This window comes from Hoplias malabaricus, chromosome 12, assembly GCF_029633855.1.
Source record: "Hoplias malabaricus isolate fHopMal1 chromosome 12, fHopMal1.hap1, whole genome shotgun sequence".
NCBI lineage: Eukaryota > Metazoa > Chordata > Actinopteri > Characiformes > Erythrinidae > Hoplias > Hoplias malabaricus.
In genome coordinates this window covers 2,487,173-2,513,177 of record NC_089811.1, presented here as the reverse complement: position 1 = coordinate 2,513,177, position 26,005 = coordinate 2,487,173, and the positions used below count along the sequence as shown (strand labels likewise).

The following is a 26,005-nucleotide window of genomic DNA, read 5'->3' as shown; positions in this document are numbered from 1 at the left end:
TGAGGAGTGTGGTGTGTTCTCTCTGTGTCTGCGTGGGTTTCCTCCAGGTGACTGTCTGTGAGGAGTGTGGTGTGTTCTCCCTGTGTCTGCGCGGGTTTTCTCCGGGTGACTGTCTGTGAGGAGTGTGGTGTGTTCTCCCTGTGTCTGCATGGGTTTCCTCTGGGTGCTCCGGTTTCCTCCCACAGTCCAAAAGCAGACCCACCGCGACCCTGAACTGGATAAGCGCTTAAAATCAATGAATGAATATTGTCCACAGGTGTGAATGTGAGAGTAACTGGGTTGAGTGTGTGAAAATGTTCACAGGTTTGAGTGACTGGGTGAGTGTGTGTGTGTCCTGTGATGGACTGACTGGCACCTGTCCAAGGTGTTCCTCTCTTGTGCCCAAAGATTCTGGGTTAGTTCTAGACCCAGTGATGCTGATCAAGGTGAAGTGGTTACAAAAGATGAATGAATAATCACAATAATCACATATTAGATATAACATGTATTTATGTTTCTTAGAATTGCACTGAAACAGTCACAATTTTAAAAGTCCAAACCTTCATTGAAATTATTGACTTATCACAATTATGCTCATATTAATATTAAACAACGAAATAAAACTGACCAAAAGGTACACGTGATGAGTTCAAACACGTGTTATTGAAGGTTATAAATCAATCTATTATCAATATTGCATACAATAAAATGTGCAAATATTTGTAATTTATAAAATCTTCTGTTATAAATTCATATATAAACATAAACATTTCAGGCAAATTTAAGAATAAAATTCACGATAGAAATGAGGCAATTCATTTTACATTTAGAAAATTACAGTAGAAATATGATATATATATAAAAAAAAAAAAAAACGTTTCCCTTATTGACAGCATAAGGACACACATCAGCTCAAAAACCCCAGGTGTGGAGGTCAAAAGGTCATTGTGCTCGCACTGCCACAGAGTCTTCTTTCTTCTAAGATGCTTTAGAGCAGTGCTGTTGTCATCATCCCTGAGCTGTAACACAGGAGACAACATGACGGTGGTGTTATTGTACAGACCAGTGACCAGTGTGCACTATACAGACAAAGGCTTGTGGGCACATGCTCACCCCCATGGTCTCTAAAGGGAAGGGCATGGCATTTATAATGGATTATTAACTAAATTACTGGATGTAGCACCATTATTTAGAGAAAGTAATTCCACTGCTCTACAGCTCAATGTTGGAGGGGGCTTTATAATTGGGGAGGGGGGGGGATTTATAATGGGGGGGGGGGATTAAAGTGGTGACAAAGTTAAGGGTTTAAAGTGTGATCAATGAGAAGCAAAAAGATTTTTATTAAAATGGTAATAATTCCAAAAATGTAAAGTATTTACCAGTTGCTTTGCAGTTTTCCTCAATCCTCATTTTCTGACGTCAGTATTCATCCTGATATTCCCAACTGCGTTGTATTATGGGGCCACAATAATTGCTAAATCCATTTACGTTAAAATTCACTCCTGCTGAAACAAAAAGACATGATTTACATACAGCTCACCTTTAATATCTACATAAACAATACGCTGCATTGAAGTGGGATGAGTACAATTGGTGACCCCTTAATGAACTACACACTAACACTGCATCAAATTTCACACATACATCCATCAACATATGGTGTACACACTGTACAGGTTCAACTGATACAAGAGATGCACCTGGATGTCTGACAGATTTAGCTTATAATCAATGGATAAATTCCCAGGTTGTCTACAAACCAGATTCCAAAAAAGTTGGGACACTAAACAGATTGTGAATAGAAACTGAATGCAATGATGTGGAGACGGCAAATGGCAATATTTTATTCAGAATAGAACATAGACGACAGATCAAAAGTTTAATCTGAGTAAATGTAACATTTTAAGGGAAAAATATGTTGTTTCAAAATTTCACAGTGTCAACAAATCCCCCAAAAAGTTGGGACAAGGGAATTTTTTACCACTGTGTGGCATCCCCTTCTTCTTACAACACTCAGACGTCTGGGGACAGAGGAGACCAGTTTCTTAAGTTTAGAAATAGGAATGCTCTCCCATTCATGTCTAATACAGGCCTCTAACTGTTCAATCGTCTTGGGCCTTCTTTGTCGCACCTTCCTCTTTATGATGCTCCAAATGTTCTCTACAGGTGAAAGATCTGGACTGCAGGCTGCCATTTCAGTCCCCGGATCCTTCTCCTACGTAGCCATGATGTTGTGATTGCTGCAGAATGTGGTCTGGCATTATCTTGTTGAAAAATACAGGGTCTTCCCTGAAAGAGATGACGTCTAGATGGGAGCATATGTTGTTCTAGAACCTGAACATAGTTCTCTGCATTAATGGTGCCTTTCCAGACATGCAAGCTGCCCATGCCACAAGCACTCACGCAACCCCATACCATCAGTGATGCAGGCTTCTGAACGGAGCGTTGATAACAGCTTGGGTTATCCTTGTCCTCTCTGTTCCGGATGACATGGCGTCCCAGTGTTCCATAAAGAACTTCAAATTGTGACTCATCTGACCACAGAACAGTCTTCCATTTTGCCACACTCCATTTTAAAAGACCCCTGGCCCAGTGCAAACGTCTGAGCTTGTGGAGCTTGCTTAGAAATGGCTTCCTCTTTGCACTGTAGAGTTTCAGCTGGCGACGGCAGATGGCACGGTGGATTGTGTTCACTGACAATGCTTTCTGGAAGTATTCCTGAGCCCATGCTGTTATTTCCTTGACAGTGGCGTTCCTGTTCGAGGTGCAGTGACGTTTAAGGGCCCGGAGATCACGAGCATCCAGTAGAGTTTTACGGCCTTGACCCTTACGCACAGCAATTGTTCCAGATTCTCTGAATCTTTTGATGGTGTTATGCACGGTTGATGATGATAACTTAAAAGTCTTTGCTATTTTACGCTGGGTAACACCATTCTGGTATCGCTGCACTATCTTTCTGCTGAACAATGGTGGAATTGGTGATCCTCCTACCATCTTGGCTTCAGAGAGACACTGACACTGACATGTTGTCAATTGACCTAATTAGTGTTAATTGGTCTTCCAGCTGTTTGTTATATGCTCAATTTCCTTTTTCCAGCCACTTATTGCAACTTGTCCCAACTTTTTTGGGATTTGTTGACACTGTGAAATTTTGAATCAACATATTTTTCCTTTAAAATGTTACATTTACTCAGATTAAACTTTTGATCTGTCATCTATGTTCTATTACGAATAAAATATTGACATTTGCCGTCTCCACATCATTGCATTCAGTTATTATTCACAATTTGTTTAGTGTCCCAACTTTTTTGGAATCCAGTTTGTATAAAAGAACATATTGATGTGCAGTTCTCATGCCATAGAAAATATATTCAGATGTACTTCTGACAAACACTCATTTACACATATTATATTTATTTTAAAAATATATATTTATATGAAACACCTACAAACCACAGAACTAGAAACTCATTAAACAGCTCCATCCTGTTTAGAGACACAGGGAGAACACATCAAACTCCTCACAATCAGTTGGTGAGGATCAAATCCAGAATCCTAATATCCCAGAGCTGTGTGACAGCAACACTATCAGTCACACCACACTACCATCCTCTGAATTCTTTACTTCATTTTCATATTTTGTTTCCTGCCACCCTCGTTCCCTCATCTCAGTGGCCAGGTCTCAGAACTACAGCGTCTTCCATTCAAAAGCTTAATTTACTGCTTCCTTCATACTATGAAAGAGGCCTATATCTGGCTTCAGCCTAGTTAACGCAATGCATTCTGGGACCTGTAGTTTTTGTTTTTGTTTTTCACATCCGTCAGCAATTTTCAGTCACATGCTTCACCTCATTTACTTATATGTATAGCCTGCGCACACTCTTGACTGCACTCCCCTCCTACACAAGTCTAACCACTTTATTACTACATTCACACAGCAGTGCAGGTCCAGTACACACGCTAAAACCCTAAGCACCTGATTATGTCTCGATGTGTACTGACCCTGAGAAAATCTAAACTTACACGCCGACTGAATATGCCTCATTGTGCCAATCCCTGCAAATAACCTATGTCTTCACCTACTGTCCAAGATGAGTTTGTGAGTTGGACGGATGTCATAAGTTGCTCCCAACTTGCCTTCAATGCCCACAATAACACATTGCCCATGTGATCTTCCGCTTCCGAAGACTGGTCGTTCAGATGTATGGTTTAAGTACAAGGGTAAGTTCAGCTGCTGAGCAACACTTAAATCCTCAAAACGACCTAAAGGATCACTCAGTGGGGTGACATTTCTGGTAGCAGTAGGTTTTGGGCACAATAGTAGCCTACAGACATGTTATGGACATGTGTCATACTCATTAGTTTTATAATAATTGTGTGAAGGATTAGTTACGTTTTGTAGGACTACAGGATAAAGTCGTTGAGAGTGAAACCCAGAAGTTTACTCTAGTAGCTCTGCTGTTTATGACCTCCCATTTCTGTCATTTTCACAAAGGATTCAGTGGGAATCCACCATAAATATTACTACCATCTGTTGGTAAAATGACATTACCCCAGTTCCCCACGTAAAATGAATCCTGTCCGAATGGGGCTTTTGTGTGTTCTCTATATGATCAGAGTAATAAAGTAATTGTAAAGATCAGAGTACATCTTTATAATTCATTGTTTGCATGCACCTTCTATAACAGGGTTTGGTGAAGTTGGTGGGTATGAGGTAAAACAAATGCATATTTTAGACTGGTGAATTCTTACCTGGAAAAAACAGGTTGCTCTTCTTTGCTGGTGGCAAATCACTCTTTTCTGTAAGAAAAAAGGGGAGAAATAAAACATTCTGAAATGTGGGTGAATATATACAGCTTCAAGTTGCATGTGACTGTAGCACTTAATGGTTGATGCACAGTTTTTGTTTGTCTTTCACTACAGAATCACTCCTTAAGAAAGCTCTTAAACGCACAGTGAAAGCCCATCAACATCACTGTATCTGATTTACTCATGAATGGGGATCAGCTGACATACCTGAACCAGCCTTCCTTTTATTGCTTGGTGTTGCCTTTCTTTTCCCTTCATGAAAACAAAAAAATCATAAATATTAAAACAGCTCATCATACATTTTTAGATAAATCTAGCACTCTGCTCACTGCTACCTCAGGGCCCTCCCCCAGTTGGCTGAGCCTGGTACACCTCCAGTGAGAATCGTCCAGGGGGCATCTTTATCATTTCCCTACCCCCTTAACTTGCTTCTTTCAAAGCGATAGAGCAGTGGTTCTACTCAGAGCTCCACAGAGTGTACATACACTCCAGTCCCTTTTTCTGGAAAACGGGAACCTTCACCTGAGTTGATCACGCCAATCTAAAGGTGCTGTTCCCAACGTTCATGCAATCGTGTAGAAGCATGTCCGCAAAGACAGACCCCCAGTATCAAGGGCTTCAGGAATTCCAATCTCATCAACTCCAGAGACTTTGCCATTGCCAGTCTTTCCAACTACCTCAGTGACTTCAGCCGAGGAAACGTGAGCTGACACCTCAGTCACGTCTGACCCTATCTCCTGCATAGGAGCTGCTCAAAGTGCTCCTTCCAACATTTAAGCTCAGGTTCACCATCCCCTGCCCTTCCTGAGCTGTCGGAGTGTTTTCCAGAACTCTAAAGTGTTTTCTGTTCTGTAATTTCATGGAGCAGTTTTGAAATATAGCTACAAATGCTCCATGCTGTTCACGTTAGAGTCTGTGAGGGTCACTCCATAAGCTTCAGCTGGTGTTTCCTGAAGTTCTTGTGGTGAATTTTGGACTTTGTTCTAGCTCAGAATTTTCAGACTGAAGACACTCACCTGCGTTCTCTTTTGTTGCTGTTGTTTTGGGTTTAACTGTTTAAAAATAAAAATAAAAGCATTAAATATGTGAATTGCTGACACTAAATGTAAGTGCAGAATTGTCAGATGAGACACAGTTACAGAGGATCTTTGCAAATTCCTGTAGAAATGTGTTTCAGCAAGAAAGTTTCTGAAAGAAATTAAACAAATGCAAAGATTTCAAGGGCCAGGGAGGAACATGTCATTGAGCTTTAAACACAGCTGTAGGCAAATGTTTAAACAGAGTCCTGGAAGAGATCTTTTCTTGATTATTTTTAAAGTAAGAAACATCTCTGAAAGTACATCATTTTAAATATATTTCTTTCTTCAAATATGACTTTATTTTTTAACTTAAACAATATAAAGAATAAACTGATCATTGTGGCTTGTGAAAAGGTTCACATTCTGTAGTTCCATCCGTTATTTTCCTCTGATTTGATTGGGGCATGTGTAAGATGCCCACAGAGTGTCAGTGCTGTTAAGTTTGGTGTTTCTGTGACGGCCGTTCAAAAATCTTCAGCTTGTTTTCATTCAGATACTTTCTGGCTGATTTTGAAATATGCTTCGATTTAAATATTAAATCACTCTGATTCTTCAGACAGAGAATCTTACCAGGTTTAGCCTTTGGTGCCTTTGATGCCTCGTTTGCTGGTGATTTGACTTTGGCTGTTCACAAAAACAGTATTAGAGACGTGTGCTGTGACACCAAAGTTTAAGTATGGATTTCTCAGGTGAGCTGAAGTTACAAAGACAAATTGTACAAAGCCTCATATAAATCTACAGATGTTAAGGCGCCCTGACGGTTTTATACTGTAAACATTTTATTAAAACACTAATGCACATGACTTTATATAATATCTACAGTTACTTCAGATATTTAGACAGAAGAATTTTACCTGATTTAGCCTTCGGCGCCTTGTTTGGTGTTTCGGCTTTGACTGCATGAACAGGAAAGATATAAGGAAGTCTTATAGAAGCACAGACTGACACACAAAGACTACACTACAGTGCAAAACTCTCAGACACACTGATAATACACATATGATACTGTCATATATCATTTTATACATACATACATACATCTTCTTTTCCGCTTTTCCATTTCAGGGTCACGGTGGCAACAGGGCGAGCAAAGAAGCCCAGACGTCTCTGTCCCTTGCAACATCCACCAATTCCTCCTGGGGGATCCCAAGGCGTTCCCAGGCCAGCCGGGAGATATAATCCCTCCAGCGTGTCCTGGGTCTACACTGGGGCCTCCTTCCAGTTGGACGTGCCTGGTATACCTCCAGTGGGAGGCGTCCAGGAGGCATCCTGATCAAATGCCCAAACCACCTCAACTGACTTCTCTCAATGCGAAGGAGCAGCGACTCTACTCCGAGCTCCTCCCTAGTCACTGAGCTCCTCACCCGATCACGGAGAGTACGCCCAGCGACCCGTCGGAGAAAGCTCATTTCGGCCGCTTGTATCCGCGATCTCGTTCTTTCGGTCATTACCCAGAGCTCATGACCATAGGTGAGAGTGGGGACGTAGACTGAACGGTAAATTGAGAGCTTTGCTTTATGGCTCAGCTCTCTCTTCACCACAACGGTGCGGTACAGTGACCGCATTACTGCAGAAGCTGCACCTATCCTACGGTCAATCTTACCATCCCTCTTCCCATCACTCGTGAACAAGAACCCAAGACACTTGAACTCCTTCACTTGGGGCAGGTTCTCACCCTTTACCTGAAGGGAGCATGCCATCTGTTTCTGGGAGATAACCATGGCCTCAGACTTGGAGGTGCTGATCCGCATACCGACCGCTTCACACTCGGCTGCAAACTGCTCAAGTGAACACTGGAGTCCTCCGTGCGAAGAAGCCAGAAGAACAACATCGTCCACAAAAAGCAGAGATGCCACCTCCTGAGCTCCTCGACGGAAGCCCTCCTGCCCCAGGCTACGCAGTCCCACCCTATCCATGAATATCAGGAACAGGAGTGGAGATAAGGCACAGCCCTGACGGAGTCCAATGCCCACACTGAACAAGCTTGACTTACTACCAAGGATGCGAACACAACTCAAACTCTGAGAGTACAAGGACCGTACGGCTCGCCGGAGCGACCCTGGCACCCCATACTCCTGGAGCACCTCCCACAGAATCTCTCGGGGAACACGGTCATATGTCAGAACCTCTTTGAGGCCGCCTGGAAGTCATTCTCCATGGCCTCTCCAAACTCCTCCCATGCTCTGGATTTTGCTTTAGCAACTGCCACAGCTGCAACCTTTTTCGCCTGCCGGTACCCATCCACAGAATCGGAAGTTCCCCGAGCTAGCCAATCTCAAAAATCCTCCTTGTTCCACTTGACAGCTTCCCTCACCCCCGGTGTCCACAAACGAGTTCTTGAGTTGCCGCCATAACAGGCACTGACAAGCTTTTGACCACAGCTACATGCAGCCACTTCCACGATGGAGGTCCGGAACAGTGTCCATTCAGACTCCATTCCCCCTACCTCCTCCGGAACATGTGAGAAGTTCTCTCGGAGGTGAGAGTTGAAATCCATCCGGACAGAGTCATCTGCCAGCTTTTCCCAGCACACCCTCACTATACGTTTAGGTTTACCAGGTCTGTCCGGCTGCTTTCCCCACCATCGGATCCAACTCACCACCAGATGGTGATCGGTTGACAGCTCAGCCCCTCTCTTTACCCGAGTGTCCAAAACATACGGCCTCAGGTCAGAAGACACAACCACAAAGTCGATCATTGACCTTTGGCCCAGAGTGCTCTGGTACCAAGTACACTTATGAGCAATCTTATGTTCGAACATGGTGTTCATTATGGACAAACCATGGCTAGCACAGAGGTCCAACAACATCACACCACTCGGGTTAAGATCAGGCAGTCCGTTCCTCCCAATCACTCCTCTCCAGGTTTCCCAGTCATTGCCAACATGAGCATTGAAGTCCCCCAGTAAAACAATAGAGTCAGTGCATGGAATCCCCTCTAGAACTCCAGTCACTGCCTCCAAGAAGGCCGAAAACTCTGAGCTGCTGTTCGGTGCATACGCACACACAACAGTCAAAGTTATCCTCTCTGCAAGCCGGAGCCGCATTGAGGCAACTCTCTCGTTTACTGGGACAAACTCCAGCTGTACAGGCGCCTCTACAGGGGACTTGTGAGTATCCCCACACCCGCCCGGCGCCTCTCACCCTGTGCAACTCCTGAGTAGGAGAAAGACCAACCCCTATCGAGGAGTTTGGTTCCAGAGCCTACACTGTGTGTAGAGGTGAGTCCAACTAAGTCTAGCTGGTATCTCTCAACCTCACGCACCAGCTCTGACTCTTTCCCCCCCAGTGAGGTTATGTTCCACGTACCAAGAAGCAGTTTCCGCTGACAAGTTCCACGACGCCAGAGGCCCCTTCGCCCCCGCTCTGTGCCTGATAGGCATTGCACCGCACCCCTACTCTGGATCTTGCGTGTGGTGAGGCCATATGATCCTCCCACGTTGCCATTTCGGGCTGAGCCCGGCCGGGTTACGTGGGCTGCCCGGCCACCACGCGCTCGCCGACGGACACTACCCCCAGGCCTGGCTCCAGGGGTAGGTCCCGGTAACCCTCTCCCGGGCAGGGTACACTGAATTTTAATGGGTGTACTCATAAGGATGCTTTTGGATCATGTTTGTCTGGATCTTCACTCCAGACCTGTTCGCCATGGGAGACCCTACTGGGAGCTAACAGCTCCCGACGACATAGCCCTGGAGGTCATGAGACCACACAAGCCCTTCCGCCAGGACAAGGCCCTGATCATTTTATAAAGGCCTATTGGAATCTGCAGTTCAGGAATCAGTTTTAAATCTGAGATTTCTGAAAGTGATATTTGGAAATGGATGTTTGGACTTCTTTAAAGTACTTATATACGGTTCAGACAAAAAGGTCTCACCTGATTTAGCTGCTGTAGTCTTTTTTGCTGGTGGTTTAGCTGCTGTAGTCTCATTTGCTGGTGGTTTAGCTGCTGTAGTCTTTTTTGCTGGTGATTTAGCTGCATGAATATAAAAAGCCAGCATTATGGACAATGTAGTATTTACTCTCCATCACCTGATGCTTCTCTGAGTAACCTGACTACAGACACCTGTGGCTTTTTCCACCCTCAAATATAACTAAGGACACTGCAGTCCTCTGTTGCTCTGCATACTTTCTTAACCATCTTTCACCCTGTCCTTCAGTGGTCAGCACACCACAACATTAGGCCTGTAATTAGTGTTCATTTTAGCAGCTGATTTTGATTTTTAAAATGTGTATTATTTGGTCTCATTTTAGTCGTTTAATTTTTGTTAAAACTAAAAACATTTTAGACAACTTTTAGGTTAAGTGCTGTTTTTTAAAGGCTTTAGTATTTTAGAGTCATTATTTCACACAGAAGACTCTTACCTGGTTTAGACTTTGTTGCCTTTGTTGCTGGTGACTTTGTCTTCACTGCAGAAAAAAGCGAGTATTAAAGATTTATATCATGACACGAATTTCAAGCACAGATTTGTGAGATGAGCTGAAATTACAAAGGCAGTTTGTACAAAGCCCTGTAGAAATGTATAAAAGTGTAGGTCTCCTGACCATTTTATATTTTGTAGTTAATTTTAAAGTGAAAAGGAGTAAATACAAACTCTGGAGCCATGTTTTATTTCTGAAAATACTAATGCACTGTGACTGAATAAAACACTTCAATTTTTTTGACAGAAGGCTCTACCCTGTTTTAGACCTTGGTAGTGTTTGTCTTTTAGTGCAGAACTGACAAGCTGATGCTACAGAGTCTAATTTTAAAAAGCCCAGTGGAAATCAATGTCTCAGCAATCACACAATAAATGAGACGGATCTCTATAAAGCTAAAACAAATACATACCATTTTAGTACAGTGTCCCCAACACTGCACTCAGGCATTGGGATCCACACAGACCACAGATACAGTGCACCCTACCGGCCTCACATTTATCTCTTCCAGAAGCTCCCCAAGACTTCCTTAGAGGCCTACCTTCCATGTAAGTCTGACTGCTAGCAATATACAGTACTTAATACCGTAAGCTCTCACCTGCTTTAGCCTTTGGGGTCTTTTTTGCTGGTGGTTTTGCTGCAGAAACAAACACAAAAAGAAACAAGCATTAAGTAATAACTTAATTGACACAGTTAAGCCACCTTGTGTCATTTAAGAGGGTTTAGAGGGTCTGGTGACGGGTGCCTTGCTACACACACAGAGGTCAGAATACAGCCTCTTTAGTAAAAAATACAATTTCAGTAATTTCATAAAATGGCACTAGTCATGGTTGAATCTGAAAGACTTTAAATCTGAGTTTTCTGAAAGTAATAAAAGAGATGTTTGGACTTCTATCAATAGGGAATAGCTGCATATAGCCTCTGTATCAACCTTAAATCTTAAAAATAGAATTTTCTTCATATAAATAGACAGACAGCTCTCACCTGCTTTAGCTTTTGTAGCCTTCTTTGCCTGTGGTTTTGCTGCAAAAACAACGGGTGCAAGCATTAAATACACAACCACTGACAAAAACCAACATTTATGTATAACATTTAAAGACATATATATGTTTGTTACCTTCGATCATTCAGAGGGCACTGACTGTCATGCTGCAGTGATAAATATAGCCAAACAGACTTGGGAGAATTTCAGAAAACCATTGTCTCTTAACAGAGTCCACTGCTGTATGAAGAAAATCAACCTGAATGTCTGTTACACGCAGAGAAAGCCATACAGCAGTTCTATGCAAAAACGCTGCTGAGTTCTCTGGGCCCGAGCTCATCTCAGACGGTCTAAAAGAGACAGGAAATGTGACGTATTCAGATGAGCTCATGTTTCAAATTGCTCTTGGGAAGGTGAAAAAGCCCAACAATGCACATGTTTTGGGGTGCATCAGTGTCCACAGTATGGGACTTGACTATCGGGATGAACCAGCATTAACAGTAAAATAGTACGGTGTAAAGCTGTCTGGACACCCACTACTTGTGAGCGGTTAAACGCAGCTGACTTGGTTTTGGTCTCTCTCTAAACAGTATGAAGCAGTTACACAGGATGAATTAATAAAAGAATAAGCTGGGGTTCCTCTGTGTTTCTGAATCATTTCTTTTATTTCTTGTATTTCACTGAGAAAGTAAAAGTCAAAATTACCCATTGATATACTTCATACACAATTGCACTGTTCTGTTTCCCACCCAACACCAGTCATACGAGCAGTGTGATCATTATGGCATACAAATCTGGTTCGTCTCTCCTAGCCCTTTATTTTGCCCAAAAACAGACAGTGAAATGTTGGCTCTGTTTGGTCCGTCACATTAAGTTCAAATGATTCAATTATCTATCTATCTATCTATCTATCTATCTATCTATCTATCTATCTATCTACCTATCTATCTATCTATCTATCTATCTATCTCAGCAGGATCTTTAGTTCTCCTGCATGTACAAATAGTATGTGTTAAAAACCATGTGCTCAACACAGAACCGTTAAAAATCATTAAAAACATCCTACTTATAACTCATTAATAATAATATTAGGCCTAAATCACTAACATCACTGATTATTATTATTATTATTATTATTATTAATAATAATAATAATATTTAATAAAAGAGGTAAGGACTTCCTTTCAATCAGGAAGCTAGCTACATATCACTATATTATTAAATATATATATATATATGGAAAATACGAGATGTCTGATACTCTATTAATGATGTAGAATTATATTTAGAGTTAATAAATATATCAACGACCAATATCTAACTTTATATCAGGTGTGTATGGGGTGTTTGGTGTTGCTGCTCTGTACCTGAACCATTCACTGTTTTAATCCAGGCTCTGAGCTGCGGAATGGACTCGTTCACCTCGTCTTCTCTCAGTAAATCCACAAACGAGTCGCACACTTCAGGTCCCTTCTGGAGGACGAGGTCCACGAGTTTCGTGGCCTGATCACTGAGGTCCGTGATGGCCTTCAGCCCCGAGTATTCATCATCAGTGATCAGGTTCTTTGAATGAAGGTGTTGTAAAATGAAGGGATCTCCTCTTAGCCATTTGATCAACTTCACTTTATTCTGCTTTAAAACCTCCATCAGAGACGAAAAGGGATATTAGATCTATTATAAAGATCAGAGGTGCTTCGGAGTGGTAAATAAATATTATTTAATCCGTAGATACACTCCTCACACGCGACTCACTCTCCGGCAAAGAAAGCGCGCCAAAATAATATTTCACTTTCGGTTTATGTCATGTACTAAACCTGTTCCTGTGTGCCAATTTTGTGAGAAGCCAAGGTTTATTGAATTATTTTCATCACAGCATCCTATTTTTTAAGTTCTGTTCTTTTTGAACCACTAAGTTGTAGTATTAATATGTAATTTAAATTATATTCAGTTATATTAAATTAATATCCTGAGCATAATAGTCATATGTTTTTTGGCCACTTTTCTAATACAACTGTAATAGATTTATCTCAGCTGTCTGTCTGAACTCTACAACACATTAGAATGAGCTTAAATTAGTAATAAAATGTTAAATAAATTCACTAATATAAACAAACACTCAGGCCGTGTCAAAATAATCACTAAAACACGTTGCAGTTGCACAAAATATACCAATATATATTATTACAAATTACAGTACTTTTAAACGATATGAATTTGGTTGTAGGAGGAGCCAGCTGTAGGCTGTTGGTGTATAGTGTGTTTATGAGTCCAGATTTGGCACTTGTTTTTGTTTTCTGATTTAAAATGATACCTGGGCCGAAACTGACCCTAAAAACAGAAAATAATTTTAATAAGAGCATTTTATAATTTAGTAAAAGTGGGTCGGTTAAGACCCTAACACGAGAGGAAGGTTAATTTTAAGCCCCGTGTAGTGCACTAAGTAGGGAGGAGGGGTAATTCGCGCTTCGCCCTAAAATGTCCGTTATTGCCACAAGATGGCGGCACTGCTCAGTCATAACATCGCGTTTTTTCAGCTAAAGGTTTTCCACTCAAGAATGTAATGAGTAAACTGTATACTAGAGATGGTCTAATATAATATTATAATATACATTCTGTTAACTATTCAACTCTCAGATAAAGTTAAAAAATACCAGTTTTCTGGATGAAACAATAAAAATGAGTGAAGAAAATCGAAATGATTTCAGTTGTTTTTGCTAATGATTTGAACATTAGGAACATGTAGAAATCTTTAAATGACACTTAAATACTTTTCGCAGCATAAAAGTATCACATTTAACCAATAAGTGAAATCTTTACGCACCTTTATCTCCCCCTGAATAATCTATAAGTCCACTCTTTTACACCATAGCTTCAGACCACAACAAATTGCAGGTCCCAGTTTATCCACCCACTCCATGATCATTGAAGCCCCATCATTGTAGGTTAAAACCCCCAAAAGCTCATCTCTGTTAATCAGAATCACTCATGATACATCTTCTACCAAATACAACATCACACCGCCCTGTTAACAAGGTTAGACACTAGATTTTCATGACAGAGGTCTTTAAAACCTGACAGAGCATCAGGGACTAGCCCAGTTCTGAAAACCACTAGCTTCAATACTAAGTAATGAATCAACTCTCAAACAATCCACACATTAGAACAATTAGCAGGAGGTCCTCGCTCAAGCCCGTTATTGAACATTCATTCATTCATTGTCTGTAAGCCCTTATCCAGTTCAGGGCGGCGGTGGGTCCGGAGCCTACACGGAATCACTGGGCGCAAGGTGGGAACACACCCTGGAGGGGGCACCAGTCCTTTACAAGGCGACACACACTCACATTCACCCCTATAGACACTTTGATTAGCCAATCCACCTCCAAATCAGTTTTTTTTTTTTTCGGACTGTGGGAGGAAACCCACATGGACACTGTGAGAACACACCCCTGTGTTACCTGGAGAGGGGCTTGAACCTACAACCCCAGGACCCTGGAGCTGTGTGACAGAGACACTACCTGCTGCGCACCGTGGTGCCACCCCAATTAGTGAACACCCAGGTCCAAATGTGATCATCACACAAATCCAAAGACCAACAGAGGTTTAATGTACACGTTTATCAGTTCTGTTAGCCATGTTTACTAGCATGGAGACAAGCTCAGGGTATCCTTAATGTTCAGTGTTAAAATTAAATTATGGTTAATTTAAGGTAAGGAATGTTCCCTTGTTGGGGCTTGTGTGTGTGTGTGTGTGTGAGGGAAAGAGAGAGAGAGAGAGAATAAACGTGGATAGAAACTGTCCTTGGATATATATAAAAATGACTAGTTTTTAATTATACATTTCCATGGTTTCCTCTATGAGGCACGTATCTCTGCTTTAGTGAATGTATGGCACTTATAAAGTGTAGCTGATGTCAGCTGAAGTTTGTATTTAAAGCGGTTGAAGAGAGCAGTAATGAATGTTGTGGTCAGCTCTGTCAGTCTGTGGGCGTTCACCTGTTGCCCAGTGAGCCTTTTCATTGGACGAGGAATTTTGCGTAAACTCGCCCGCCAGCACTCCCGCGCGCAGATCACCTCAGTGCATCCGAGCTGGGAAGCGAGGGGTTCTAAACTGCGCAGGGACGGTTACAAACAGCGCAGACACCGTAGAAAAACAATTCTAACTGCGCAGCGGGGTTTATACAGTGTAAAGGATATAACGCCGCCTGCGACGTTGAGGATTCTGAACAGCGTAAGCAGCGTTCCGAGCGGAGCAGTGAGTCCAGAGCGGTTTAACGGCTTTTTCTGGAAAATCTCAGAGAAATTCACAGGTAAAGCTAGTTTTTTTTTCCTGTTATTGTACTGTTGTAATATTAATTTAGATTATACAACTCAACGTTTCTGTTTTAAACCTATCGTAAAATCGTTTAAGAAGACGTCAACGTAAGTTTCAGCGTGTTTAAAGTTTAATCAGCGAACTTCAGTCTCCTTTAATCTAACGTAGTCCGTTACTAACCTAGTTAAGTAAGACCGTTAACTTAGGCAGTGAGCCCGGTTTCGACAGTAAAAACACCGTAGAACATCATAACAAATGTATTTAAATACAAATGCAGTCGAATGCTACAAGAGTTTCTTATATGATTATATCAAATATAGACATTTTTTAGCAAGTGTTGAGGAGTCGACTCACAAAGATTCATTTATTCCATTCCAAAGCGTCAGTGAGTAGGAATCGACTCTTTGCCAATGATTCTGAGAGTTGAATTGACTCTCAGAAGAGGTAAAATATTACATAATGTCTCTTTAAACAGACAGAACTTGGCATATTTTACACATACATACATACCCACCAGGATCTGTGTCAGCTCTACAAGTTGAGTTAAGCATGTTTAAAATGGGTTAGTCCCCTGCATCTCCAAGGTAACAGGATTGGTTCATCAGGGTTATGATGTAAGAATCCATGGGCGTGTGAATCTGCCTGTTGGAGACTTGCTTTGGCTCCATATTTCATATGTAGTGCACCATGTAGGTCATGAAGTCCTCAAACAGTACATGTTTCCTCTAAGAAATTCTAGCCCTTTTTAGGCAGAATGCTGTTTAATTGATCAGCTACAAACACAACTAGGGCTGGACGATATGGCCAAAATCTATATCACTATACATTTATACATTTTGGTTGATACAATATAATTCCAATATCGATATTAACAATATAAAAGCCACAGAAAAACTGCCAGGAACGAAAGAAAAAAAAAAACATGACATGAGCCTCAAATCTAAACTGTTCGGATTTTCCTCAACATTAATATATTATTACTTTAAAATTGGGTTCAATGAACTGATAACAGCGCCCTCTAAAGGCTATAATAATGTATATTAAAATATTGAAATTGTGTTAGGACGGCACGGTGGCGCAGCAGGTGGTGTCGCAGTCACACAGCTCCAGGGACCTGGAGGTTGTGGCTTCGTTTCCCGCTCCGGGTGACTGTCTGTGAGGAGTGTAGTGTGTTCTCCCCGTGTCTGCGTGGGTTTCCTCCGGGTGACTGTCTGTGAGGAGTGTGGTGTGTTCTCCCTGTGTCTGCGTGGGTTTCCTCCGGGTGACTGTCTGTGAGGAGTGTAGTGTGTTCTCCCCGTGTCTGCGTGGGTTTCCTCCGGGTGACTGTCTGTGAGGAGTGTGGTGTGTTCTCCCTGTGTCTGCGTGGGTTTCCTCCGGCTGACTTTCTGTGAGGAGTGTGGTGTGTTCTCTCTGTGTCTGCGTGGGTTTCCTCCGGGTGACTGTCTGTGAGGAGTGTGGTGTGTTCTCCCTGTGTCTGCGTGGGTTTCCTCCGGGTGACTGTCTGTGAGGGGTGTGGTGTGTTCTCTGTGTCTGCGTGGGTTTCCTCCGGGTGACTGTCTGTGAGGGGTGTGGTGTGTTCTCTCTGTGTCTGCGTGGGTTTCCTCCGGGTGACTGTCTGTGAGGAGTGTGGTGTGTTCTCCCTGTGTCTGCGTGGGTTTCCTCCGGGTGCTCTGGTTTCCCCCCACAGTCCAAAAACACACGTTTGTAGGTGGATTGGCGACTCAAATGTGTCCGTAGGTGTGAGTGTGTGTTTCCCTGTGAAGGACTGGAATATTGTTGTTGAAAATGTGTTTAAAAATCATGTCATTGTTATTGAAATATATATTGAATTATTGTCCAGCCCTAAACACATCTACAACTATATGTATTTTTTTAAACTAGGGCCCTGGGTCATGTCTTGCCTGGTTCCTAAGCTCTCCACAGAGCCGCAGAGTAAATATATAAATATTTTAAATACATAAATATTTTAAACTCTTTAATTAGGGACAGATTAAGTTGAACCCTATATGTTTTAGGAATGGTTGAGAATATACTGGTGTGACTGTAAAACATGAACATCTATAATATACCTACCTCACAGGCCTAGGACTTAGTATATCGCTATTCCTAATATATTCAGATATTTAATGTCAGTTTTAGCCCAAAATGCTGGAGCCTACCCAGAGTCATGTGGTGCAACAGGAACACATGCTGGATAGTGCTCCAGTTCATCACAATGAAAGCATGTGTTTACAACACTCAGAGTTTCTTAGCTATATATATATGTCAAATAACGTTTGCGAATACTTAAAAAAAATAATAATAAATGAATTTTATTATTAGACTACCTTCAGTGAACTTTTAACATGACATTGAGACATAACAGTGACCTTGATGTCCATATGGTTCAGTATTAGTACGTGAAAGTGACAGTGCACTACTGAAATTCCTACAGTCAAGAAAATACCAGTGTGCTGTACATTTTCAGACTTAATATCCACACCCTGTGTTTTTGCCTGCATTCAATTAATGCACTGATGGGGATCCTGGACTTGGAAATGTTCACCGTGATGTTAAAGCTTTCAGTTTGGCAGTATTCAATGACACGTGTAGATCATTAAAGTTAATATAGCAGTTAATCTGATTTCAGCTTATATTTCACTGCTGAATGCTGTGTACGTCATGTTGTTTCTTTGGGATAAAGTGATAATTTGTACCATCTCTGCGATTATTCAGGACTTTGAATAACCTGTGTCTCCTGGGCTTTTTTTTGGGGAGATTTGTTCGACGGGAATGACTCCAGCCCTCAGCAAGTCATCAAGCAAAGTCCACAGGGTTCATATTTCCTCCTCTGTTTTATCTGGCCACATGGATTCAGACGGTGCTGGACTAGGCATGGACATAGACCCCACTCTTAAACTGCTGGAGGACAGCTACACTAATAGGTAGGTTGGTTTCTTCAGTATTCATCAGTTTTAAGTGTTTTGTTTTAACCATTTTTTTAAACTATTCCTTTAGCCATTTTCTCCAGGCATCAAACACTCACTCTACAACTAGGGTGTACACAACCAGAGCTGTTTCAGAGGGGACTAGTGACAATTTCAGCCACTTTTTCTTATCGTAATGTTGTACAAATGTAAACCAAAATCATTTCTACTAGAGCTGATTGGTTTGGAGAAAATACTGTATCTGACTGTTTGACTGATTGTGGTTGCGTTTAAAATGACAGTTATTTTCTACACAGACCCAGGCATGTTTTAATTACAAAGACCTAGAAGATCTGGCTTTAATTCTGAGCGCTGAATGTTGAGTTCCAGATTGTCACTCCACTGTAATTGTTGTCATGTTCACTGCACAGTTTTTGATTGCCTTTGATTAATCTAACTATGTAATTGCAATTATTTTCCCATTTAATCTTATTATTAAAACATTGTCCTTGGTCATAAATTAAAAATCATTCATTCATTGATTAATTATATGTAACCACTTATCCAATTCAGGGTCACGGTGGGTCCAGAGCCTACCTGGAATCATTGGGCGCAAGGCGGGAATACACCCTGGAGGGGGCGCCAGTCCTTCACAGAGCAACACACACACTCACACATTCACTCACACACTCACACCTACGGACACTTTTCAGTCGCAAATCCACCTACCAACGTGTGTTTTTGGACTGTGGGAGGAAACCGGAGCACCCGGAGGAAACCCACGCAGACACAGGGAGAACACACCAACTCCTCACAGACAATCACCCGGAGGAAACCCACGCAGACACAGGGAGAACACACCAACTCCTCACAGACAATCACCCGGAGGAAACCCACGCAGACACAGGGAGAACACACCACACTCCTCACAGACACTCACCCGGAGGAAACCCACGCAGACACAGGGAGAACACACCACACTCCTCACAGACAGTCACCCGGAGGAAACCCACGCAGACACAGGGAGAACACACCACACTCCTCACAGACAGTCACCCGGAGGAAACCCACGCAGACACAGGGAGAACACACCACACTCCTCACAGTCACCCGGAGCGGGAATCCGGGAATATTGTCCTCTTTTTTTATTTTTCTCTTTTAAAAAAATGTTTTATTGCAGTTAATGGGTGTGTTTTTTCACTATTATTTTTGTTACCTGTAACAGATGATAAAAGCCTGCTGATATATTATCCACCCCTACTTTCAGGTTTTGGCTGAACCTATCTTCCGTGCCCTATCTGGACTCCTGCAGCTCCAAGGGTCCTTTAGAAATCACTGAAATGTTCCTGCCTTCTTTGTTCCATGAAACTGAGTCTCTTGAATCTGTACTGCTGTCGAACCCAGGCTCTTTATTTGAGTTTCTTTCGATGGATATAAACGGTGTAGACACTGCCATGTCACCCAAAGCATCCCCTGATGTGCAATTTTCTGTTTACGAGGACCAGACGACAGCTGTGGAGAACTGTCCGACACCCACACTTGAGCGGCTTGACCATTCCACAGAAGATTATCTGGGTTCTACCCAATCCCAGCCACCATGGAAATGCCCCCAAGGGCAAAGCAGGTCTACTGATAACGTTTCTCTGCTTTCTGCAATGAGACCACAAGAAACCAGCCACATCAAACAGAATGGGGTTGATGCCTTGAGACAGATTGGGTGCTCCTCTTTCCAGATGGAGCCCTCAGCAATGAAGGAAACTCTGAAGGCTCTGACTAATAGGCTAGCTTCTCAACACAAATCACTACTGGCTCGAGCAGACCGTGCAAAACAGAGGCTACATGCACTTCTGGGTAAACATGCGCTTAAGCATTGTAGTCAACAGCTGCAAGGATTGGATAAGAAACTTCCCCAGAAGAGCTCCCCACTCCAGTCTTCCATGCCTTCTTCCTGCTCACCAGAATCCAAAGCCCCTGATGCTCTAGTGCAGCAGAATGGACTCAGCAGTCCTCTCGCATGCTCTTCATGGCAAAGAAGCTCCCAGCCTGTGCAGCTGACCAAAGACGTGAAGAGTTTAGCACAGTGTGGGCAGGCCATACTTCAGGAAGTCCAGAGAGCCGTAGACTCAGACGCCACAGCCAGCAGCTCCGATGAGGAGTGGGACCATGAAGAAACCCAATCAACCAGAGCATCCTCAGCGTAAGTAGAGACAGTATCTGCCACTTTAACATTCATCATTCATAGTAATCATATCAGTGTCATGGTAACTTCACTGAGGCTTTTCTTGTGTTATTAATGATGTCAGTGCAAATATGTAAATGAGCATTGTCCTTAACTGCAATGTGAATGGGAGCTAGAACAACATGACATCGCCATCAAACAAAAATCTCTTGGCTTTGTCAATATTAATATGTTATAATTGAGAGGTAGCTCTCTGTTATCAACATCAGTCAATGACAGATGCTGTAGATAATGTAGTATATTGAATCATCTTATTGTTATTGAAATATTTTCTATTGTGATATACAGGGGGTCCTACGTCGCGTTGTAAACAGATTTTCGGTGTAAGTCGGAACATACGTACACACGTGAGAGAGAACGACGTAGCAGTGTATTCTTCCGTTGCGCACACCAAACACGAAGTTCGCGTTACGACGTTTACGACGCAAAACCACTTAAGTCGAAACAAGGCTGTATACAGTAAATGGGAGATGTGTCGTAACCACGGAACATTGATTAACGTAAAAGAGTCCATCTGTGCATTACCAAACTAGACTGTGTTGGTGGCAGAAAAACTGATAATATTATAATTTGAGATTCTAGAATGAAATAAACATTGATTGCATCTGTACTGTTGACCTGGAGTGTACAACAGAGTTCTGCTGAAAGTGCTGATAGCGATGTGACAACACTGACTTCGCACAGTCTTGTAAATCAGGTTAATATGTCAAGGCTATTCTCCTAAGGGCTGTTTTTTTTTCAGTCACAGTATGAAGGAACAAAAGCGCAGCTTGATATTGTGTCAAGCATGAGCACACACAGATCCCCAGATGTTGACACTTCATCCAGTTTATTCAGAGCTTTGTTCAGTGTGATATGACTCTGCAGCTGGATTTCTGGGTCTCTTTCCCATGGCAGCTGAAAAACACTGCTGAATGTTGCTAGTCCAGGACTGGGTAAACAGGCGAGAACTGAGCTTCTGGATTCATATTAATGTACATAGTAACACATTGTTGTCAGAGTCCTTAAAGAATAGGAATGTGTGTGCTGTGAGTTCTAACCTTTTATGTAACACGTGCTCTCTCTCGACATGTAGGCTCTTGTAACTTTAAATACCTAAAATATGCTCCCTACTAAGGGACCTTTATTATGATGTCATTTTAAGGAAGTATCTGTTCAGCTTCAGCCGCTACCAGAGAAAAACATACATCTCCAAAATAGTACGTCTATTTGTAGGAAACAGAAAACCTTCTACTTTCTACAGAAGACGGTGTAAAAACATTTAATCTAGTGATTTTGGTGCATTTCTATTGGTTCATACTTCACAAGAAAAGGAGATGCATGTTTTTCTTGGATGTTGTTTAGTGTTGTATTTCACCTTAGTGTTGAGGGAAATGTTTACCTGGTTTAAGAGCGACATGAAGTAGTAGTCTGTAGTCTGACTGCAGCATGAAAGTCCTGCCCATTTGCGTTAGTACAGAATGAATGTTATGAAAATAGCATGAAAACAAACAGGAACAGAATGCATTGTGCTAATCTGTGAGAACCGAGGGTAATACAACTCTGAGGGGGCTGTGAGAGCTAAGGGGAGTAAAGGTTGGCTGTGTGCAGTGGAGAGGAACACGCAGTGACATTGCATCAGTACATCTGCCTAACTAGAGCGTCTCAGTATACTCGAGGAAGTCACTATGTATTGAAACACACCCACAGTGGATCTAAAAAACAACAAAAATCAGTTTCATTTGACTTAAATCCCAATATTTACCCAAAAGAACTCATTCAAAGAGTCAGTTAATGCGCAAGTGACACATTTCCAGTTCATTACAGTCGGTGTTGGCTCAGTTGGCATGGTTATGCCAGTGTGGGTCTCCGGTAGCAGGATGACCTGCATGTTGACAGCTGGCTGCTTGGTTACCCGCAGGGTCGGTGTGGAATGCAGGAACAGGAAGGTGGGTCATGCATGGAGAACAGGAGTGATGTACGTAGGATTTCTTTTGTAATGCCATGTCTTTCCAATGATAAGGAGCAGAAGGACAAAGGCCATTGCTTTATGAGCTCCAGGAAAAAAAAAGAGCCGTGTCTCTGGGGTGTACATGATTTGTTTGGCAAGCTACAGACTGTCTTTGTTGGAACCTTCACCTCAAGCTGTGGCAAGACTGTTTCATGTGGTCCTACAAAGGTCCTACACTGCTTTTATTGGCGACATGTTTCAGGTTCTAACATCCCTGTTTATACAGTCGCTTGCCCATGCTGTGCCAGTTGGATCAACAGTTAAAATACTGAACGTTAGGAAATGAGGAGCATATCTGTGGCATTATGGCACTTTCAGTGCATGGAATACATTTGGCTCATGGGTTGTTTTGGTGAGTGATTAGAGAACCACTTGGAAATCATTACTGAATAAAAAATCAAATATTGACCCTTTATTGGTTATGCATCTACTGGCATAATTAATTATTTCCTGGTTTAAAGGAACACTAGGAAAGATTTGTTTTTTTGTTCCTGGCCTCCCCCTAGTGTAATTCATTTTTACAGCACTGTACTGAAATCAGCATTGAGGGGAAGGGAGAGGGTTTGATTTCTAAGCTCCTCTGTTACATAGCACAGTTTCTGCAGTGCTGAGACCAGCATAGCAATGACAGAGGCCTCTGCTCTCCCTGTTACAGGTCAAAGGAACATCACAATAATTTTGAAGCTATAATTTTAAGGTAAAAATATTACATTCATGCTGTGCATGGGGGCGGCACGGTGGCGCAGCAGGTAGTGTCGCAGTCACACAGCTCCAGGGGCCTGGAGGTTGTGTACCAAAAACACACGTTGGTAGGTGCACACCCTGGAGGGGGCGCCAGTCCTTCACGGGGCCACACACACTCACACATTCACTCACACACTCACACCTACGGACACTTTTGAGTCGCCAGTCCACCTACCAACGTGTGTTTTTGGACTGTGGGAGGAAACCGGAGCACCCGGAGGAAACCCACGCATACACAGGGAGAACACACCACACTCCTCACAGACAGTCACCCGGAGGAAACCCACGCATACACAGGGAGAACACACCAACTCCTCACAGACAGTCACCCGGAGGAAACTCACACAGACACAGGGAGAACACGCCACACTCCTCACAGACAATCACCCGGAGGAAACCCACGCAGACACAGGGAGAACACACCACACTCCTCACAGACAGTCACCCGGAGGAAACCCACGCAGACACAGGGAGAACACACCACATGTTGCTTTCTCAACATCACTCAGAAAAATAAATGGCTCTAGTTGATGCTGAATGAAAAAGAAAATTTTATATTTTTCTAAGACAAATGTGTTGCCACATTATCCAGAGAGCACTTGTAAGAAGAAGACTCTTCATCAGCATTCACATTTGCATCAATCCCATTGGCTCATATTATGGCATCTCCCTTATTAATCCAACAAAAACCCCTGCTGATTTCCCTCACCTACTTTTGAATAATGAAATTATTAATGTATGAGTGAATGATTCATTTATAAACATTTTTTTTCGTGGTTAACCACTTACCCTGATAAACTCTTACGAGTACATGTAATTACAACCTACGGGCTACATATCTGAAAAGGGGTATGGGTTTCACACATAATCATTATTTTAAACTGTTGCGTTATGACCTCCTAACCATTCGAAAAGGAGAAAAGTGCAAGTGTTTATATGAGATGAGCTGCTTTTTATGAGGAAAAGCACTGCTCAGCAGAACACCTGCACTGGCTTTAAGAATTATTATCTAGCTACGTGGGAAAGGCGATGTTCACCACATAATCATATAATTCCAATGAAACATGTGTTGTTGTACTCTTATTGCTTCCACTGGTGGGTGAGGAGTGTCCTGGTTTTTAATGTGAACAGGGCTAGTGCAACAGCAGGAGGTTTCAGACTCATAACTCCCCACTATGTGTGTGTGGAGGGGTTTGTATACAGTATGTGTTCACTGCTGCTCTACTGCCCTGTAAGTATTTGTGGAATTTTCCTATTAGCATGGGGGCAGACAGGGCCATTGTATATGTGGAGAGGCAAAGAAGCACGTAGGTTTAAAGCTGGACAGTGGTAGCGTGTGTCTCATAGAGCTCCTAGGTCAGTAGTTCAGGTTCTACGCAGAGGATAATCCATAATTTAGTCGATTAAAGGACCTTCTTTCACTTAAAATGAACATATTTTTAACAAGGACACTTGCTGTCTACTATGCATTCAGAAATATATCATAGTTGTATATCATATATAACTATGGGCGGCACAGTGGCGCAGCAGGTAGGTGTCGCAGTCACACAGCTCCAGGGGCCTGGGGGTTGTGGGTTTGATTCCCGCTCCGGGTGACTGTCTGTGAGGACTGTGGTATGTTCTCTCTGTGTCTGCGTGGGTTTCCTCCGGGTGCTCCGGTTTCCTCCCACGCTCTAAAACACACGTTGGAGGATTGGTTGTAGGTGGATTGGCGACTCCAAAGTGTCCGTAGGTGTGTGTGAGTGTGTGAGTGAGTGAGTGAATGTGTGTGTGTGCGTGTCTGAGTGAATGTGTGTGTGTGTGTCTGTGTTGCCCTGTGGTGTGTGTGACTGGCGCCCCCTCCAGGGTGTATTCCTGCCTTGCACCCAATGATTCCAGGTAGGCTCTGGACCCACCGCGACCCTGAACTGGATAAGGGTTACAGATAATGAATGAATGAATGAAAACAACCAATCTGCTTTGTGCTCTTTGAAAGACCAGGTTTACGCTCCATAGAGCGGGTCCTCCACATGGGATAGCTATGTTGCCTTGTTTAATATAGGTTTAGTACAGACTCTCTGACAAATCGAGACCAATGGAGAAGAAAATATATGTTCTGGGCTCATTTGTTAAATTACAATAGCATATGTGTTGCTAATGTACAGGTTGATACTCTGGCTAACCTTCACAGAACTGAGCAACTCCTGACAAGCCAGAGGTTGTGGAGTAAGTCCATGGAAACACGACTGTGGCGCTCTCAGGAACATTTACTTAGACTAAAAGATGACATCATGGAAAGTTTTGTCTAAATATTAGCCATTCATACAATGGTGTCTGTGTTTCCTATGACTAATCAGTTTGGACAGGAGTCATAGTGGTGTTTTGTTTTCTAATCTGATTTATTTAAAAGGCCATTGTGAAAAGTGCTTATGCCAGAATGGATATTTGGATGTTGAATGCATATTTGTGACTTTCAGAAGACACTCATCAAGGCTTTGAAGGAGGAGAATATATGAATGACATTCAGTTTCACACAGGCACAGACTTAAATATGATAAGAGCAAATACATGT

The 26,005-nt window shown here is 42.4% G+C and overlaps 2 protein-coding genes across 7 annotated transcripts in view; one reads left to right on the top strand and one right to left on the bottom strand.

Annotated features, from left to right (window-relative positions):
• The window catches only part of kansl1l (KAT8 regulatory NSL complex subunit 1-like), a 75,781-nt gene that overhangs the window by 25,751 nt on the left and 24,025 nt on the right, over nt 1-26,005 (top strand). The window contains exons 1-3 of one of the 4 annotated variants that reach the window (XM_066641418.1): nt 15,357-15,570; nt 18,358-18,499; nt 19,749-20,678. In XM_066641418.1, the coding sequence (XP_066497515.1) occupies nt 18,423-18,499; nt 19,749-20,678 (1,007 nt within the window). In that variant the 5' untranslated portion in view covers nt 15,357-15,570; nt 18,358-18,422. Of the gene's footprint in view, nt 1-15,356; nt 15,571-18,290; nt 18,500-19,748; nt 20,679-26,005 lie in introns of those variants that run through there. The other 3 variants (XM_066641416.1, XM_066641415.1, XM_066641417.1) reach the window with 3 other exon arrangements.
• On the bottom strand, nt 724-13,018 carry si:dkey-10c21.1 (histone-like protein HC2). 3 transcript variants are annotated; one of them, XM_066641373.1, is made up of 12 exons: nt 12,632-13,018; nt 11,267-11,305; nt 10,881-10,919; nt 10,229-10,273; nt 9,741-9,839; nt 6,722-6,763; nt 6,438-6,491; nt 5,805-5,840; nt 4,996-5,040; nt 4,732-4,779; nt 1,359-1,484; nt 724-998 (listed from the first exon to the last, which is right to left on the bottom strand). In XM_066641373.1, the coding sequence occupies exons 1-11, from the start codon at nt 12,909-12,911 to the stop codon at nt 1,399-1,401; spliced, it is 813 nt and encodes a 270-aa protein (XP_066497470.1). In that variant the 5' UTR covers nt 12,912-13,018; the 3' UTR covers nt 724-998; nt 1,359-1,398. The 3 variants fall into 3 exon arrangements, 2 of the variants coding, with proteins under 2 accessions (XP_066497470.1, XP_066497471.1); XM_066641374.1 differs by having other exon boundaries at nt 1,359-1,481; XR_010795099.1 differs by lacking the exons at nt 724-998; nt 1,359-1,484 and having other exon boundaries at nt 4,746-4,779; nt 6,438-6,561.